The following is a 19,772-nucleotide window of genomic DNA, read 5'->3' on the forward strand; positions in this document are numbered from 1 at the left end:
TCTATACTGGTACCAAAAGGCATCTACTAGTTACAGATCATTTCATTTGACTTAGGGTAAAACTTACTAAGCGGCAGGTTAGGCCACGTTTTAAAACGGATAGACATTTCTGCAAATTGACGGAAGGTTCACGATCAAAGTGACTGAATTTATTAAAGTTTTCTATAGAGGATTTTTATTTTTTATTAAAAATAAAAAAAATAAAATGGCAAATTCCAACACTAGGCTTCTAAGCATAGGTAAGATAGTGGATCCTGTATGCCAGTGTATGCTGGCACTTGTGGCTCCTCAAGTACCAGTATGCCCTGGCAGCTATTTAACGGAGCTTGCAGGTACTTATAGGGTGCAAGTAAAGAACACCATTAATTCTATTCTTATACAATATTTATTAAGCTCACACTCATCGCACCAGAGGTATGGGAAATATCCCGCAGTTCTAACACAGAGCTGGTTCATCTAGGAGGGCATACTTTTTTCTTTTTTTTTTGCTGACTGAATTCCTCTAGGGATTCAAGCATGGTGATGGATGGCCTAGTAGGCACTTTGGCAAGTAGAAACCACACTACATGGACCCTCTACTAGAATTCCATAAGCCATGGCTGGTAAAGCCTAGTGCTGGTTAAGAGAAAATTTAGGGTGATCCCGTGCTCTAGGTCAACCTGATTTTCCACTGCCAGCCTAGGCTTAAAGGCATATTGCTGGTTATGTATTTACAGGGGGATTGGTTAAGGAAAAGTCTTAGAGAAGGCTGCATAGATCATAGGGATCTGTGCAGTTCTTCAGACCTCTAAGGGGCAACTCAGTTTTTTGGGCGATTTTTGCAGCAGGTTTCAAACTTGGTAGTTTGTGTCCTTCTAATGGAGTAAAATCTGGATGGATATTTGTGCTGTGAAAAGTGGGTTGTCTGCGGTTTCAGCCAGTTTTAAGCTTAGTTAATCTGAGGGATTGCAAAAACGCAATAGACAGCGGCAGTAAGGTGAATAGGGGAATGAGCCAAAGATTCTGAAGGATCAGCTGGTTAGTTAGGAAATGATCCAGGAAAGACCTGCATCATGAAGGCCTATGAAGTGAAGTGTGTGTACAGTAGGACAATAGTGTAATGGCTGTTATAATGTGCAGGGAAGTGAGGATCGCAGGAATAATGCAGAAAAAGCAGCAACAGAAGCCAGTGCAAAGAATGGGTCAGAACCCTTTATAGTTTCTTGCTCCTATGCAGCAAAATAGGTCACACACAGGTTTGTACTGTACATGTTGTGTCTAACTCACATCTTTAACAGAAATGCAGAGTTTAAAACACTTATTTAAAAATGAGAAAAGAATCGCCCCTAATCTTTATTCTCTGCATGGAGGCCTTGGCAGGATCCATTAGGCTAAACCCAAACATTTCAGGACTCATGGTGGGAGACAGAGAATACAAATTTGCGCTGTTCGCAGATGACCTACTAGCTATCGTATCGAACTCGGTGATATCTATTCCTAATCTGATGTCCGAATTAGATAGATATGGCTCCCTGTCGAATTTTAAAATTAACCTTTCTAAGTCAGTGGCGCTGACTGTATCAGTGCCCTCTCAAGCCCTTGACGACCTTAAACATTCTTTCCCCTTCCACTGGCATCCTTCTAGCTTCAAATACCGGGTGTAGTACGGCTGACCGGCGGTCTGCTGACCGCCGGTCAGCTTACCGACGCCGGGATCCCGGAAGCATACCGACGCCGGGATCGCGGCGGGGAGGGGCGAGTGCAGCAAGCCCCTTGCGGGCTCGCTGCGCTCGCCACGCTGCGGGCTCGGTGGCGACCGTTCTATTCCCACTCTGTGGGTGTCGTGGACACCCACGAGTGGAAATAGTCCCTGTTGGTCGGCATGCCGACCATCGGGACAGTGACCCGTCGGGCTAGTGGAGGAGGTCATGTGACTGTCGGTCAGCTGACCGGCGGTCACATGAATACCACCCCAAATACCTGGAGGTCACATTAAATAAGGACCTATCGCGCCTTTTTGATGAAAACTTTAAAAAACTACTGGCCACACTTCGCTCCGAGTTCCGGGACTGGGGTAACGGGAGATTATCCTGGTTGGGGAGACTCAGTGTTATTAAAATGAACGTTTTGCCTAGAGTCCTTTATCTCCTCCAGGTGCACCCAGTCTCCATTCCCAAAACTTGGTTCAGGGACCTACACAATTCAGTTAGAGATTTTGTTTGGGGCGACAAAAAGCCTAGTTTCCAACATGCCATACTCTTCCGTCGTAAACACATGGGTGGTCTTCAGCTACCGCATTTCTCACTGTACTATGATGCTGTTGTTCTCCATAGGATTATGGAATGGTCACGCTCACATGACACCAAACAATGGACACTCATTGAGGAGGCAGCTCTGCCTGCTCCCATTGCTTACTACCCATGGCGCTCAAAGATACCAATCATTGCACATCCTACCATTGGCCCTACACTCTCACGCTGGAATAGGCTCAGAGTTCTCACGTATATTTCTTCCAAATACTCTCCTCTGACTCCACTGTTTTACAATCCAGATTTCCCGCCGGGTGCCTCATGCCGGGGGTTTGACTCCTGGAAATTAATGGGGGTGGCGCGTGTTGGCCAGCTGGTGGAACGTGGACAGAGAGTCCCCTTCCCTTCGATGCAATCGAGGTGGAATCTCCCTCCATCAGAGATTTGGAAATACCTTCAGCTTAAACACTTTGCCTTGGGAAGTAATGTCCACCCAAGTCTGACTAGACCCTCAATGATTTTTGAGACTGTGCGCTCAGATCCATCTCGCCCGATACATTTTCTCTCAAAATGTTACAGATTTCTGATTGTGAACAAATTTCGAGATCTCTCTAAGTATACCAGAGACTGGGACCGTGACCTTCAGATTGATTTCTCAGAAGAAGATTGGGAAAAAAAGTTTCCAAACCACTTTTGTAAGTTCTTCTAGTTACTCAGTCCTCGAAACGCAATTTAAAGTTTTATCTCGGTGGTACAGGTGCCCTCTCACATTGGCTAAATGTTCCCTGATGTACAAGACACCTGCTGGAGATGTAAAAGTGAAACAGGATCCCCGATGCATATCTGGTGGGACTGTTCCATACTCCTTCCCTTTTGGGACGGAGTTATCGCAATCTCGAAATTGATTGTGGGTTCAGAGGTTCCCTCTGAGCCTGTCTTCTGGCTTCTCAACTTCATTACGTGCCCCCTGTCGACCTACAAAAATTAATTTACTAAAGTTTCTTAATAGCGCCGCCAAAGCGGTTATTCCGGTTCGCTGGCGTTCTACTGACCCACCCATTGTGAAGGAATGTGTTGCCAGACTGGACTGGTATATGTCCATGGAGGAATTGCGGGTAACACCAGATAATCATCGGAGATTTACGGCCATTTGGTCCCCTTGTTTGGAATTCAAGTCCTCACAAGCATACTCGACACTTGACTTGAACTTGAGCCTTTCACAATGACCTTATTGTTAATTGAAGCTAGGTGACGATTCTTTTGCTCTTTGGTCCGAGTGGACAATGGAAAGCCCACACTACCCTTACCCTCCCTTCCCTCTTTTTGGCTCTCTACCTCTTCTATCCGGCTTTCTTTCCTGTCCTTTTTTCTTTATATGTTCTTATGTTACGAAATGTCTTGTTTAGACAGTCTATTATTTAGCGATGTCTGGTTTGTCTGGGATTATGTCGTATTCATCTAGACATTTGAGTTTATATATGTGACTGTATTGACTATGTTTAACTGCAAGTGCCCACATCCATTGGATTGTATTTCCGTGTGATACCAGTCATAATGTGTGTGCTGTCTTCTTTATTCTGTTATAAATCAATAAACATTGGGGAAAAAAAAAATATATGAGAAAAGAAAATAAGGTTAGATTTTCTGTATCCATACCCATTTGCGCTTATACTAACCTGCATTCAAATTATATTTATGTATTTTATGTCAATCTCCATTTATTTCAATGGCCCAATCAACGCAGTGGGATTTTGCACTATGCCATTGCAATGATTTTGCCACAGACCTGGGACATCCCAGTGCTGGTAATTTTGTTTATTCACCCATATCAACATGGATTCAACAAATCTCAGTTTATGTGATCAAAACAGAAAGCCTCCAGGAATCTCCTTACCACCAATCACATCACAGCTACAATAGGAAACCACTTGTGATTGACTGAGGGGATAGGGGATGAATATGTTTTAATTAATAAATTGCTGAACAAGGGTTTACCAAGTTTTTATTTCAAATAAAGTTTATTCTAGTTTATTATAGCTATACTCTCAGTCAATGGTTGCTGTCAGCACCTTTCAGCGCTTATAGTTAGTGTTTTTCAGATGCAGTTTGCACTTATATTTTACTAACATCAGTTGATAACCAGTGACAAAAAAAAACAGATATGAGAACCAGCAGGGCCGTAACTAGATGTGTGCAGAGGGGCACCGCACATAGCGCTGCAGGGTAGGGGGCACTGTTAGCGGCATTTTGGCAATTATTTGTTTTATTTACGTTCACTTGCAGCTTCCACACTTTTTGAAGCCCAGCATCTCCTGACCTCCCGTCTCCTACCCTGACCCCTTCTGTCGTTAATACCTACACAACATTCATGAACTCAACTTGAGATTTCTGTTTTTCAGTCACACTGACCTTTGTTACATTTCAAGATGCTGACATACCTGGGATTCAAACCCATTGCCTGTGGCATTGCACTCAGACAATCTATTCATTGAGCTATCTGCCCTTGCATAGAAAGGTAGATAATTCTAAGCTAGAGAATTCTAACTATTTGAAGCTTACCTTTGTGAAAAAATGATCAGCATTGCGGATGAGCAGATTTTTGTAGTGTATGGCACCAAAAAGTCTACTTACAGCTCTGAGAACCAGAAAGCTTCTATTGTAGTGAACTGAGAAGAGTATCATGTAAGGGGCCAGCCTAGCTTTCAAACAGTACTTGATCCATGTCAGATGAAGCCTACAGCTCCCAACTGGTTACATATTATTAGAAATGTTAAACATATGCTTATTTGCCTACCAGAAATACAGCAGAAAAGTTAAAAGCAACATTTTGGAAACTACTATACAGGTTGAGTCTCCCTTATCCAAAATGCTTGGGACCAGAGGTACTTTGGATATCGGATTTTTCAGTATTTTGGAATAATTGCATACCATAATGAGATATTATGGTGATGGGACCTAAGTCTAAGCACAGAATGCATTTATGTTACATATACACCTTATACACACAGCCTGAAGGTCATTTTAGCCAATATTTTTTATAACTTTGTGCATTAAACAAAGTGTGTCTACATTCACACAATTCATTTATGTTTCATATACACCTTATACACACAGCCTGAAGGTCATTTAATACAATATTTTTAATAACTTTGTGTATTAAACAAAGTTTGTGTACATTGAGCCATCAAAAAACAAAGGTTTCACTATCTCACTCTCACTCAAAAAAGTCCGTATTTCGGAATATTCCGTATTTCGGAATATATGGATATGGGATACTCAACCTGTATAACCAATACAATTGGCCAGATGTAATAGCGCAGAGTTTGCCGGAGGTGCGGTATGCCGGCAGAACTTGGACGTTTTTTTAAAGGGGAAATAATTTACAAGGTATGGTTTTGCCTTGTAATTGATTGCCCCTTTAAAAAAAAGGTCCGAGTTTGGCCGGCATCCTGCACCTCATGCAAACTCGGCCGCTATTACATCTGGCCCAAAATATATGAACTAAAGGGCCCCATACACTAGTGAGATATTGCACGTTTTCGTGCAATTGCGACGAGTTCCTGAGATGGATAGCATGAAAAATAACAAATTGCATGTACTTTTCTTGCAATTGCGTGCTCCCGTGTGTCACCCATCGCAATCGCAGATCACACAGGCTGCACGTAATATTTATCACAATTGCATGGAAATAGGTGCACATCGCAGTGCTTTTGAACACTTGCGATCCGGTCGCATGTGATTCATCACAGCAGTCTCTAGACTGGCAGTTTGGACACTCCCACACACACCCCCAGCAGCGGAACGGGACAGCACACTGCTATTTGCAGTCCGTTTGGAAGAAGGAATCACAATCAGATTGCAAGTGAGTACCAGCACCTGCACCAATCACACTAGCTACAAAGTATTGCTTGTAAACACTGTCCACCACTGTTTAAATCACTGTACACTGCCCAGTTCCCCCAAAACCCCATAACATGTGCATCCTGTTTATGTGTCCCAGCTTCTCCTAAAGTGTTTATAGAACCTGTTGGTGCCCATCATCATTACCTACATTGTACCCCTATTGTGGACCATATTCCTAATGTTGTGCCAAAGTAATTAATGACACATTTATTTCCATCCAAACTTTATTTTTTAAAATTTTAACATTAACCATAAAACAACAAAATTTATACATAAAGTAATAAAACAATTTTTTTTTTGCCTGGCTCCTTTTTCTGCAGATATGTCTCTTGACAAAAATTTGGATTTCATCACTGGCTTCATAGAGCTGGTACAGTCCAAGGAATGCTTGTGGAAAGTCACGTCGAAGGACTACTCCAAACGCCTTTCCGCCAATGAGGAGCTTGTGGTAAATTCCATGGCAAGCTATTCTTTGCGGCAGCTGATTTGGAGTGGGTTAAAAAAAGATGGCACAACCTCCGCTCAGTCTACAAAAAAGAACAGAAAAAGCACGAGGATTCGAACCGGTCCGGGGCAGGAACTGACCAAATCTATACGCCTACATTATGGTATTACAGCCAGATGTCCTCCTCGATGAGGCAGACCCAACAAGGAGTGGATTTTCCTCCATCCCAGAGGAAAGTGAAACGGGTGAAGCTTCGCTGTCCGCATCTGTAAGTATTTAGTCATTGACACTTTAATTGCCCCCAATCCACCACACACGTGACTTTATTGCAGTCTCCTGCCTGCGCCATTAAAATAGGCCAGGTACTTCTCTCTCACCTGGTTTGCACGAGCAGTCTCCTTGGAGAGGAGAGGAGGTGCTTGCAGGGAAGGCATAGGTGAATCCTCCTCTTCCGGTGCTGCTGCCTTGACCATTGTCCTATGCTGGCTTGTTTGAGTGTTTTGAAAATTGAGGCCGTGTGTTGTTTCTCCTCTAGAAGCCAAGTTCATCTGGTTTGAGTCAAGTGTCTCATAAAAGGCAGTGTTTTTGGAGCCACCATCTGTGGGCCGGCCATTCTTACCAACATCAACAAAGAGAAACTCGTAGTTTGCATTTACCACTGCCTTCATAACGATGCTAAAGTACCCCTTGTAGTTTTAGTACATCGATCCGCTGTCGACATGTGTGTTAATGCGGATGTTTCCCATTGATGGCTCCAACACAATTAGGAAAATTCCACCTGTTTTCAAACTCTGCCAGTTGGCTTGCCACTCTTCAACACTTGCAGGGAACTAGGGAAAAAACTAAATTATAAAATTACCATATGTTAACAGTTTGTCTTTTTACCCCCCAGTTTTCAACTTTGGAGCCAGAAATGTCCAGCACCCCACACCTCTCTGCTTTGGTGGAACCAGAGGATACCACACAAACCCGCCAGCACATCAAACAAGTCCACCTGTGCCTTCTACCCCCCCGTCCACAATCTTCTCGCAAAAGAAGACAAAAGCACAAAAACACCCAGGAGGATGAGGAGGAAGCTGCTTGCTACCAGCAAATCAAGAGAGCGTTAACAAACCCTCCAAACCGTTTTACAGAGTTTGGAACATTCACAGCAAGGTGTACCCATGATGCCCCTCTAGACCAAGCTGAACATTATTAGCGACTGGCCCATGAGATGGTGTGTTTATGATGAGGAGAGGCCGTCTGAGTGATGACACGGTGATCGGTCACCATTTCACAGTCAGCTCAGATTATATGGCACCACCACAGCCTACCCCTCCCACCCAATCTCAGTCTATTCCTCCCACCCAACTCCAGCCTATTTCACACACCGTTTCAGCACCTCTTCCTTCCGCCAATGCCGAGCCTACTCCTCCACCCATCTTCCCTAGATCTTTTTTTACTGCTATGCTGGAGGGTAAGGATGATGCATTTTAGTTTTTTTGGGAAAAGTAATATGTTATATTCTTAATAAATATGGTGAGGTTTGGTGATATATGGTGCTTTGGCTGCAGAGTTTGGGGGGGGGGGGGGGGGGGGGGAGTAGGATACACACATGCTTCAAGTGAATAGTCGTGGGGCCGGGACCACTGACTCAGCACTTTACAGCAGGTGTATATTCTCTGGGTCCAATTTGCCTGGGGGGTTTATGTGTCAGCAGTCATTGTGGAGAAAGGGAGGGGGAGATTCCAGCTGTTCTGCATGATCCAGGGATGTTTTTACAAACCTGAACAACCTAGACCATACAGGGATGCTGTAATCTCTCTCTTCCGGGGTACCGCAATGACAGTAGACATATACACCCCACCATGCTGAAGACCCCACAACCCGGGGCGTATGGGGATGTGCAGTACTTTCTCCAAAATTGCTGGGATTAGTGCAGGGATCTGATACGGTGTGGCATAGGGGGCTCTGGCCGTTTCTGGCTTTGACCCAATCCCTGTACTATGATAGTTTGTTTATTTTATACTGTTTTTGTGTATTTATGGTTGTTGAAAGCCATGTTGGCTACAGTGCAAAAATGTCACATTGGCAATAAAATGCACTTTTTGACTTGTATGCTACTTTAGCAAAAAATTTACCACTTAAGCCATGTTGGCTACAGTGAAAATATATGCCATAATGGCATTTGTAATGCACTTTTTCAGATGTTTTTTTACTAATCAAGTAAACAAGTGTCTAAAAAAGGGGAGGTAGAGGACTGCTGCGCCTCAGAGAGCTGCAGTAGGGATACCAACAGATGATCACTCAATCACCCTGGAACACAATGCACAAGAAAATAAGGGATCCCTTCTGCGCTCATCCAACAACAATAAACAGTAACGCAATAAATGATAGGTTCCCAATGGATAAGTCTATGACTAAATTATAGTCTCTTTTAGTTCTTATACAAAGCGGAAGTGCTGGATGTAGGGAGACTCAATGCATACCGTACTCACAAGGAGTCGTGGTATGTCCCGCATGTAGAGGTGTCTTAAGTCGCTTGGTTCTTCTTTACCTTCTCCGAGGTGGAAAGTTCTTGTCCTCGTAGTTGGATGACCTTAAATGCAGAGATCTGACCCATCTGTGTCTGTCCTGTGCCGCTGTATGTACATCGGGTGACAGCAGCCCATGTGCCGGGGGGAGAGCATGAAAGGGCACGCTGACAGTAGGGAGAGAGCCGGGGCTGGCGGGCGACCTGCTGTCTGTCACCTGACGCCCTGTGTGTGCGGTAGCAGCGCCGGCACTGGAGGGAGCGCTGTGACACTGGCAGGAGAATGGGGAATTCCCACACCGGGAGCGGGGCCCGGTGTGGGAATTCCCCATTCTCCTGCCAGTGTCACAGCGCTCCCTCCAGTGCCGGCGCTGCTACCGCACACACAGGGCGTCAGGTGACAGACAGCAGGTCGCCCGCCAGCCCCGGCTCTCTCCCTACTGTCAGCGTGCCCTTTCATGCTCTCCCCCCGGCACATGGGCTGCTGTCACCCGATGTACATACAGCGGCACAGGACAGACACAGATGGGTCAGATCTCTGCATTTAAGGTCATCCAACTACGAGGACAAGAACTTTCCACCTCGGAGAAGGTAAAGAAGAACCAAGCGACTTAAGACACCTCTACATGCGGGACATACCACGACTCCTTGTGAGTACGGTATGCATTGAGTCTCCCTACATCCAGCACTTCCGCTTTGTATAAGAACTAAAAGAGACTATAATTTAGTCATAGACTTATCCATAAGTAAACAAGTGTGTTGTGTTGTTCTTTTACCTTAAAATACCGGTGATTTTGCAGAGGTGAGGGTCCCAAAATTTAGATCTTCCAGTGAACGGCCGGTAGCCAGATACCTCAAGGTAGCCGTCAGTCTCTCCTCAGGCGGAATGGCCCTCTGCATCTTAGTATCCTGCCTCTGAATATAGGGCGTCACCAGGGCCAGGAACTACTGGAATGTATCATCATCCATACGCAGGGGTTGTTCTCCTCTGGCTGCTGTTTATATATGCTAATTTTAGCCCACCCCATCAGATCCATCATATGTGAAATTGCAGGTTAAAAAAGGCCCATAAGATATATGGCATGAGATAGATAGCAGTGCGTTAGATTGCCTGAGATAAGTCACATGTAAAAATACACTAAAGTATGAAATCGCAATTCCAGGCCTCCCGGGAAGCTCCCGGCCAGATTGCAGGAAAATTGCATGGAAGTCATTGCTGAGATACATCTCCCTAGTGTATGGGGCCCTTTAAACATAAATAATCAAAAAGAAAAACCATGGGCTTCACTATTAAGTGCCTGCCAGGCTGGAGTCAGAAGGACCTCAGCACAATCAGCCACCTAGTGAGCACAGACTGTCCTAAACGGATGATCATGCACTTTCCACGAGTTATTTACTACGTAAACATAAAAATAATAATCCATATTACTTTTCATTAAATAGATATTGTGTTGCTCCTTGTTTATATAGTCATGTCCCCACAGGAAAATAAAATAAGTTTAAGTGAGGCAGCAAACTTACAATCCGGCCAACAGTATGCTTTAAGGGGAAAATGGCAAAGTGAATATGCAGGTAAAACTCCAACTTCTGCGCCAGGGGGTCACTGCTGCGCATCTCCTGAGGGACATGCTCCTCCCACTGTTCAAAAAAAGCTTTCCTGTCCCCATCTTCAAAAGCATGGAGGAGATCTTTCTGCAAGAAAAGAGAACGCATTATTGCCATCAACCTATATTTATGTAGCGGCAACATTACACAGCTCACTACAGAGAACGTTTCATCCCATCCGTATAAGCTCCAATGGAACTTCCTGTCTACACACACACACACACACACACACACACAGATAGTGCCAATTGGATAAGAACCCATGGCCCCATCTATGGGAGGCAGCAACGCTCATCTCTGCCACTGTGACCTGCAAGCCACTTATCCCATATTAAAAGTCAGGTATATGAAAGGAAAACCAAGTCCTGAGATCTACCTTTTTATAGTTATTTTTTAGTAAAATAAAAAAATATATGTTTATTTACTGTAAGGTCGACAGTTTTGCAAAAAAAAAAAAATTTCAACTAGAAAAAAACAAAATTGAGAGGAGCATTGAGGATATTGCTAACCACATTTTTACATTGTCCGGTCATTTGGATTGTGTTTTGAGCACAATTAGAGCGGTCTGGCAGCACTGATGGTGATGGTCATTTACCAATTAGTGTTCCAGACAGGGGCGAGCTATGTGAAATTTACCTCCCAATACCACCAACACCTAGGCCCAAGGTTCTTATATTTTGCAAAACAATTTCTAAGTCTAATTGATCATACACATCCTATCGTCCATACAGTATGTCGGTATATGTGCCAAAATCTCCTAAGGACTGATGGGCAGATGCTGCAGTGTTCCTCTAATCTGCTGGAAGAGATGATATGTTGTATTAGTTTGTTTTTGTGGCGGGATGACAAGGAGACAAGAACCGGGAATAAAAAATTATTGACGAGAAAGGGCCATAAAACATGGTGTACTATTGGGATTATGAGGTCCTTAATGTCTCTCCAAAGCTGAGAATTTGGGAAACTCCCACCAGACATTGACGAATAACCAATGCAATACAGGTTGAGTCTCCCTTATCCAAAATGCTTGGGACAAGAGGTATTTTGGATATGGGATTTTTCCGTATTTTGGAATAATTGCATACCATAATGAGATATCATGGTGATGGGACCTAAGTCTAAGCACAGAATGTATTTATGTTACATATGCACCTTATACACACAGCCTGAAGGTCATTTTAGACAATATTTTTTATAACTTTGTGCATTAGACAAAGTGTGTCTACATTCACACAATTCATTTATGTTTCATATACACCTTATACACACAGTCTGGATGTCATTTAATACAATATTTTTAATAACTTTGTGTATTAAACAAAGTTTGTGTACATTGAGCCATCAAAAAACAAAGGTTTCACTATCTCACTCTCGCTTAAAAAAGTCCGTATTTCGGAATATTCCGTATTTCGGAATATTTGGATATGGGATACTCAACCTGTATCAGTATCTGGTACTGGAATACATTTTATGCAGTTTAGTGGGAACATGGAAACAATACATTAAATGCAATGTTTTTCATATGTGATGTATGATCTCTCCTCATCTAGGGACTTATTAATATCCATTTCTCACATCAGTTCATGTGGTTCTTTCACTGAAGCATTTGTGATGGATTAGGACATATTTGTGGCTAGGAGACCAGTTGGCAGCATATTCATTAACCAAAATTCTGAGTGGATTACTGGGCATTAGATGCTCGAGCTATGGAAATGCCTAAGCTATGGGAACTCCGTTGCATTTACTGGGAAAGCTATGCCACAAGACAGTATTTTTTTAAAATAGGGAATGGGTAATCAGTCTCTTATGGTAGAGTGCTGCAGTATCTGGATCCTCATTTTAGGGAGCTTCTCTGCACATTATATATATATATATATATATATATATATATATATATATATATGTAATATGGAAAATGTATTAAATATGTGCTAGGAGAGGGGGATGTGTAGAGTTTGAGATAAAAACCTAGAAAACAGAAACCCATTAATTATAACTGCATCCATTCCATCCATGGTAGTGAGATAACTAGTAAAAGAAAATGAGTTTGTCTGTAGACACGGACGTGTAACAATATATATTTGTCCAATATGGCCAAGTTTGTAACATGAAGTGATGTGTTACAATGTATTCTGATGGCTAAAGCTGATTAGTACGAAGAAACAAGAAAATAGATTTAATAAAAGCACTGACAAGCCAGAATTTGCATGACTAGAAGATCTAAGTATTCAGGACCTAGTTCAGAGATGTTTGCAAACCCGATGGTTTACGTACTGTACATCTGCAGTGGTGTGAGACCTGCGTATGTGTAGATCTTGTAGAAACAAGAGAGCAGGTGCACCATAAACCATTAGAATTATAATAAATGTAATAATTATACATCATACCAGGTTTCTGGCATAAAATTGGCCAGTATATTATGAGCCTGCCAACCAATTGTCAAGGTAACCTAATCGGGCAGGTCCTTAACATTATAGGGGTTTGCCTCTGGGGCGCAGGGCACCCCAGCCAAACCTCCCCAGCGCACCACACAAAGGATAGCCAGTGAAGGGATTAGAGGATGGGTGTTATGTGGCTAGAACGGGGCTGGTTGGTTAATAGCCTGGCAGCTGTGTTTTGCACCATCTGTAAGTGGTGCAATTCTTTTGCTGGGAGACCAAGGTAGAGGGCATTACAGTAGTCTAATCGAGATGATACAAATGCATGTATGACTTTCGGCAGATCATCTGAGGGAATTAAGTGATTGATTCTGGCTATGTTCCTCAGGTGAAAGAATGAGGATGTGATTGTGGCTGATATCTGATGTTTAAGTGTCAAGCCACCATACAGGACAACGCCAAGATTCCGCACACGATCAGTGGTTTGTAATTCTGAATTCCAGAGTGTAAGTCCAGTTGGTTGGCTATGCTGCAGTCTTGTCCTTTGATGTTGGGGTCCTATCATAAGGACCTCTGTTTTATCCGCCAACTGGCCCTCATCCACTCCTGGAGCTCAGCTAGACAGACATTCAGGGTTGCTATTGGGTTATCAGTGCCCGAAGGAAAGGACAAGTAGAGTTGTGTATCATCTGCATAGCAGTGGTAGATCAGGCTATGGCGCCTGATTATTTCACACAGAGGGAGCATGTATACTGCATAAAGCATGGGAGATAGTATAGAACCTTGTGGGACACCACATGGCAATGGCACTGATGGTGTTGAGTATACTCCAGACGATACTCTCTGTGACCTGCCTGTGAGAAATTATTTGAACCAGCTTAGGACTGTGCCATCCAGTGCACAAAAATGTAAATATATCAGTCGCTCAATCAGGAGCCCATGATCCACGGTATCAAATGCTGCAGAGAGATCCAGAAGGATTAATATTGAACAGTTACCTCTGTCTCTTGCCATCAGAAGATCAGTTAACACACACACACCACGGCTGTTTCAGTGCCATGTCTTCTCCTGAATCCTGATTGGAATGGATCATAAATATCATGGGTTGTCAGACGGGTTTCCAATTGATTTGCAACCACTTTTTCAATAACCTTTCCTACAAAAAGGAAGGTTTGATACCGGTCTGTAGTTGGTTATGCAGTAGGGATCTAAATTAGGTTTTTTTAAGAAGAGGTCTAACAATTATTTCCTTTAGCGGTCCAGGAAAAATGCCTGTCTGCAAAGAGCATTGAACAATTTTGTAAAGACAGGACCAATTATATCCATACAACTTATTAGAAGCATGGTTGAGGTCAGGTCCAGATCACAAGTGGTGGGACGCAAAATCCAAGCAATTTCAGCAGTGTCCTTGACATCCACTGGGTCAAAGCTGGTCCATGAAGGCAGGTGGCTTATATTGGCAGGCTTTGTAATTTGGCACTGTGGAGATTCCAGCCCGGATGGTGGATATTTTATCTGCAAAGAAAACTGCAAACTTGCTGCATCTTGTCTGGGAGAGGGTTTCATCAGTCTGCAGGCATGCTGGCTTGCAAAGCATCTCCACTGTGCGGAAAAGTTGAGCTGGCCTATTGTTTGCTGCTGTGATCTCATTTGACAGGAACTGTGCTTTCTTACGAGTGATTGTCGATTGATATTCTTCGTTATGCTTTATTAGTTTTATTTTGTCATCCACTAGGTTAGTCTTCCTCCATCGTCTTTCCAGTCTACGCCCCCTTTTCTTGAGCTCACTAACACTGTTGTCGAACCATGGAGCTTGACGTTGTGGTTTACGAGGTCTTAAACACACAGGGGCGATAATATCAATTGCAGCCATAACATCCCTATTATAATAACGGACTAGGGAACAGGGATCTTCACAGGCACCCAGTATAGCAGAGAGATCCAGATTTGCTGCAAGAGCCTGGGGAGTCATACCCCTCCTTGGACGATACCTGGTCAACTCCACGGGCAGAGATCTTAATTGAGGGGTTGCAACTGAGAACCAGAGGGAGTAGTGGTCTGACCAGATGACTGGGTTTATTTTTAGGTCAGTGACTTCTACTCCAATCTGAAAGACAAGGTCGAGAGTGTGACCACTTTTATGTGTGGCAGAGGGAATGACCTGTGTGAAGCCCAGACCATTCATTGTGCACAGGAGGTCTTGGCCAAGGCGTGAGAGCTCATCATCCACCCATGCATTGAAATCCCTGAGGATGAGCCATCTTTGATGTTCCAGAACCAGGCCAGCAACAGTGTCTGCAATTTCTTGTAGAAATATCTTTCCATCTCCAGGGGGCTGGTAAAATGAGAAGTACTCTGAGACCTAATCCTGGCGAACTCCGGGCAGCAATACACTCAAATGAGCAAGTCATTTCAATAGGGTAGACCATAAGTTTAAGTTCTTTTTTGAAGCAGATAGCCACCCCGCCACCCCTGCGGTCCAGTCTTGGGTTGTGGATGACAGTAGTTTGTTGGAACCACAGCCTCCAATATAGGTGCTGCATTTTCATCTAGCCAGGTCTCTGTAATACAGGCTAGATCTGCAGATTTAATAAGGTCAGCAATTGTTGCAGTCTTGTTTCTTATAGATCTGGCATTACAAAGGACTGACCTGATTGGGCATACCAGAAGGCCTTCAGTTTTCTTTATGTTAAGTATAGGAGCTCTGGGTATGGGGGTCACAAAGCGAGAGTTGACAGTTCTGTTCTTCCAAGCACAGGGCCGTCTTTTGGGTATCCCTTTTATTTGATTGTTCTTTGAATCTGGAAGTGAGCAGGTGGGCAAAGGACTTAAGTCGTTACCGTGTAAAAAAAAATTTCCAGCCTGCTCGCTTTCCACGAACGCGCCTGTGTTTTTTGTTATTTTTCCTTTATGAAAAAATGGCAATGGATTGGAGAATAGAAGCCTGTGACGGTGTAATAGGAACTGCAGTACATGGTGGGCGGAGTGAAAGAATGAAGCTGGAAAAATACATTGGGTCATCAATGACAGATTACTATAAGTATGACCTGCATATGATAATGAGAGAGGGAGAGAAAATAAGATTTTACTTACCGGTAAATCTATTTCTCGTAGTCCGTAGTGGATGCTGGGGACTCCGTAAGGACCATGGGGAATAGACGGGCTCCGCAGGAGACAGGGCACTTTAAGAAAGAATTTGGATTCTGGTGTGTTCTGGCTCCTCCCTCTATGTCCCTCCTTCAGATCTCAGTTAGAGAAACTGTGCCCGGAAGAGCTGACAGTACAAGGAAAGGATTTTGGAATCCAGGGCAAGACTCATACCAGTCACACCAATCATACCGTATCACTCGTGATAAATTTACCCAGTTAACAGTATGAACAACAACGGAGCATCAGATCAACCCTGATGCAACCAAACATAACCCTTATTTAAGCAATAACTATATACAAGCATTGCAGAAGAAGTCCGCACTTGGGACAGGCGCCCAGCATCCACTACGGACTACGAGAAATAGATTTACCGGTAAGTAAAATCTTATTTTCTCTAAAGTCCTAGTGGATGCTGGGGACTCCGTAAGGACCATGGGGATTATACCAAAGCTCCCAAACGGACGGGAGAGTGCGGATGACTCTGCAGCACCGAATGAGCAAACACAAGGTCCTCCTCAGCCAGGGTATCAAACTTGTAGAACTTTGCAAAAGTGTTTGAACCTGACCAAGTAGCCGATCGGCAAAGCTGTAATGCCGAGACCCCTCGGGCAGCCGCCCAAGAAGAACCCACCTTCCTTGTGGAGTGGGCTTTTAATGATTTTGGAAGCGGCAATCCAGCCGCAGAATGAGCCTGCTGAATCGTGTTACAGATCCACCGAGCAATAGTTTGCTTTGAAGCAGGAGCACCCAGCTTGTTGGGTGCATACAGGATAAAGAGCGACTCAGTTTTCCTGACTCTAGCCGTTCTGGCTACATAAACCTTCAAAGCCCTGACCACATCTAGTAACTCGGAATCCTCCAAGTCACGAGTAGCCACAGGCACCACAATAGGTTGGTTCATATGAAAAGATGACACCACTTTTGGCAGAAATTGTGGACGGGTCCGCAATTCTGCCCTGTCCATATGGAAAACCAGATAGGGGCTTTTATGTGACAAAGTCGCTAATTCTGACATACGCCTAGCCAAAGCCAAGGCTAATAGCATGACCACCTTCCACGTGAGATATTTTAACTCCACCGTTTTGAGTGGCTCAAACCAGTGTGACTTCAGGAAACTCAACACCACGTTAAGATCCCAAGGTGCCACTGGAGGCACAAAAGGGGGCTGAATATGCAGCACTCCCTTTACAAACGTCTGAACTTCAGGAAGAGAAGCCAGTTCTTTTTGAAAGAAAATGGATAGGGCTGAAATCTGGACCTTAATGGAACCCAATTTCATGCCCAAAGTAACTCCCGACTGTAGGAAGTGAAGGAAACGGCCCAGCTGGAATTCCTCCGTAGGGGCATTCCTGGCCTCACACCAAGCAACATATTTTCGCCATATACGGTGATAATGTTTAGCCGTCACGTCCTTCCTAGCCTTTATCAGCGTAGGAATAACCTCATCCGGAATGCCTTTTTCTGCTAGGATCCGGCGTTCAACCGCCATGCTGTCAAACGCAGCCGCGGTAAGTCTTAGAACAGACAGGGCCCCTGTTGCAACAAGTCCTGTCTTAGAGGCAGAGGCCACGGGTCCTCTGTGAGCATTTCTTGCAGATCTGGATACCAAGTCCTTCTTGGCCAATCCGGAACAATGAGTATTGTTCTCACTCCTCTTTTTCTTATGATTCTCAGCACCTTGGGTATGAGAGGAAGAGGAGGGAATACATAGACCGACTGGAACACCCACGGTGTCACTAGTGTGTCTACAGCTATCGCCTGAGGGTCTCTTGACCTGGTGCAATACCTCTGTAGCTTTTTGTTGAGGCAGGATGCCATCATGGCCACCTGTGGCAGTTCCCACCGACTTGCAATCTACGTGAAGACTTCTTGATGAAGTCCCCACTCTCCCGGGTGGAGGTCGTGCCTGCTGAGGAAGTCTGCTTCCCAGTTGTCCACTCCCGGAATGAACACTGCTGACAGTGCTCTTACGTGATTCTCCGCCCAGCGAAGAATTCTGGTGGCTTCCGCCATCGCCACCCTGCTCCTTGTGCCGCCTTGGCGGTTTACATGAGCCACTGCGGTGATGTTGTCTGACTGAATCAGAACCGGTTGGTCGCGAAGCAGGGTCTCCGCTTGACGTAGGGCATTGTATATGGCCCTTAGTTCCAGGATATTGATGTAAAGGCAAGTCTCCTGACTTGACCACAGACCTTGGAAGTTTTTTCCCTGTGTGACTGCCTCCCACCCTCGGAGGCTTGCATCCGTGGTCACCAGGACCCAGTCCTGAATGCCGAATCTGCGGCCCTCGAGAAGGTGAGCACTCTGCAGCCACCACAGGAGCGACACCCTAGCCCTGGGGGATAGGGTGATCAGCCGATGCATCTGTAGATGCGATCCGGACCACTTGTCCAACAGATCCCATTGAAAGGATCCTCGCATGGAACCTGCCGAATGGAATGGCTTCGTATGATGCCACCATCTTTCCCAGGACTCGCGTGCAGTGATGCACCGACACCTGTTTTGGTTTTAATAGGTCTCTGACCAGTGTCATGAGCTCCTGAGCCTTCTCCATCGGGAGATAAACCCTCTTCTGGTCTGTGTCCAGAATCATGCCCAGGAAGGGCAGACGAGTCGTAGGAATCAGCTGCGACTTTGGTATATTTAGAATCCAGCCATGCTGTTGTAACACCTCCCGAGATCGTGCTACGCTGATCAGCAACTGCTCTCTGGACCTCGCCTTTATGAGGAGATCGTCCAAGTATGGGATAATTGTGACCCCTTGCTTCCGCAGGAGCACCATCATCTCCGCCATTACCTTGGTAAATATTCTCGGTACCGTGGAGAGCCCAAAACGGCAACGTCTGGAATTGGTAATGCCAATCCTGTACCACAAATCTGAGGTACGCCTGATGAGGTGGATAAATAGGGACATGAAGGTAAGCATCCTTTATGTCCAGAGACACCATAAAATCCCCCCCTTCCAGGCTTGCGATGACCGCTCTGAGCGATTCCATCTTGAACTTGAACCTTTTCAGGTATATGTTCATGGATTTTAAATTCAATATGGGTCTGACCGAACCGTCCGGTTTCGGTACCACAAACATGGTCGAATAGTAACCCCTTCCCTGTTGAAGGAGGGGAACCTTGACCACCACCTGCTGAAGATACAATCCTGTGTACGATCCCTCTGGAGCTAATGGTGTCTAGTAGCCTAAGAAGCAGGACCTATCTTCAGTGAGTAGGGCTGCTTCTCTCCCCTCAGTCCCACGTAGCAGAGAGCCTGTTGCCAGCAGATCTCTCTGAAAATAAAAAACCTAACAAAATACTTTCTTCCTAGCAAGCTCAGGAGAGCCCACTAAGTAGCACCCAGCTCGTCCGGGCACAGATTCAAATTGAGGTCTGGAGTAGGGACATAGAGGGAGGAGCCAGAACACACCAGAATACAAATTCTTTCTTAAAGTGCACTGTCTCCTGCGGAGCCCGTCTATTCCCCATGGTCCTTACGGAGTCCCCAGCATCCACTAGGACGTTAGAGAAAATAAGAATTTACTCACCGGTAATTCTATTTCTCG

At 44.6% G+C, this 19,772-nt stretch overlaps 1 protein-coding gene across 5 annotated transcripts in view; it reads right to left on the minus strand.

Moving 5' to 3' along the window:
* ARMC9 (armadillo repeat containing 9) overlaps window positions 1-19,772 on the minus strand; it is a 433,139-nt gene that overhangs the window by 222,685 nt on the left and 190,682 nt on the right. For all 5 annotated transcript variants that reach the window (XM_063916557.1, XM_063916560.1, XM_063916558.1 and 2 more), the window contains exon 4: window positions 10,610-10,780. In XM_063916557.1, coding sequence (XP_063772627.1) covers window positions 10,610-10,780 — 171 coding nt within the window. The remainder of the gene's footprint in view (window positions 1-10,609; window positions 10,781-19,772) is intronic.

This window comes from Pseudophryne corroboree, chromosome 4 (genome assembly GCF_028390025.1).
Source record: "Pseudophryne corroboree isolate aPseCor3 chromosome 4, aPseCor3.hap2, whole genome shotgun sequence".
NCBI classification, from domain to species: domain Eukaryota; kingdom Metazoa; phylum Chordata; class Amphibia; order Anura; family Myobatrachidae; genus Pseudophryne; species Pseudophryne corroboree.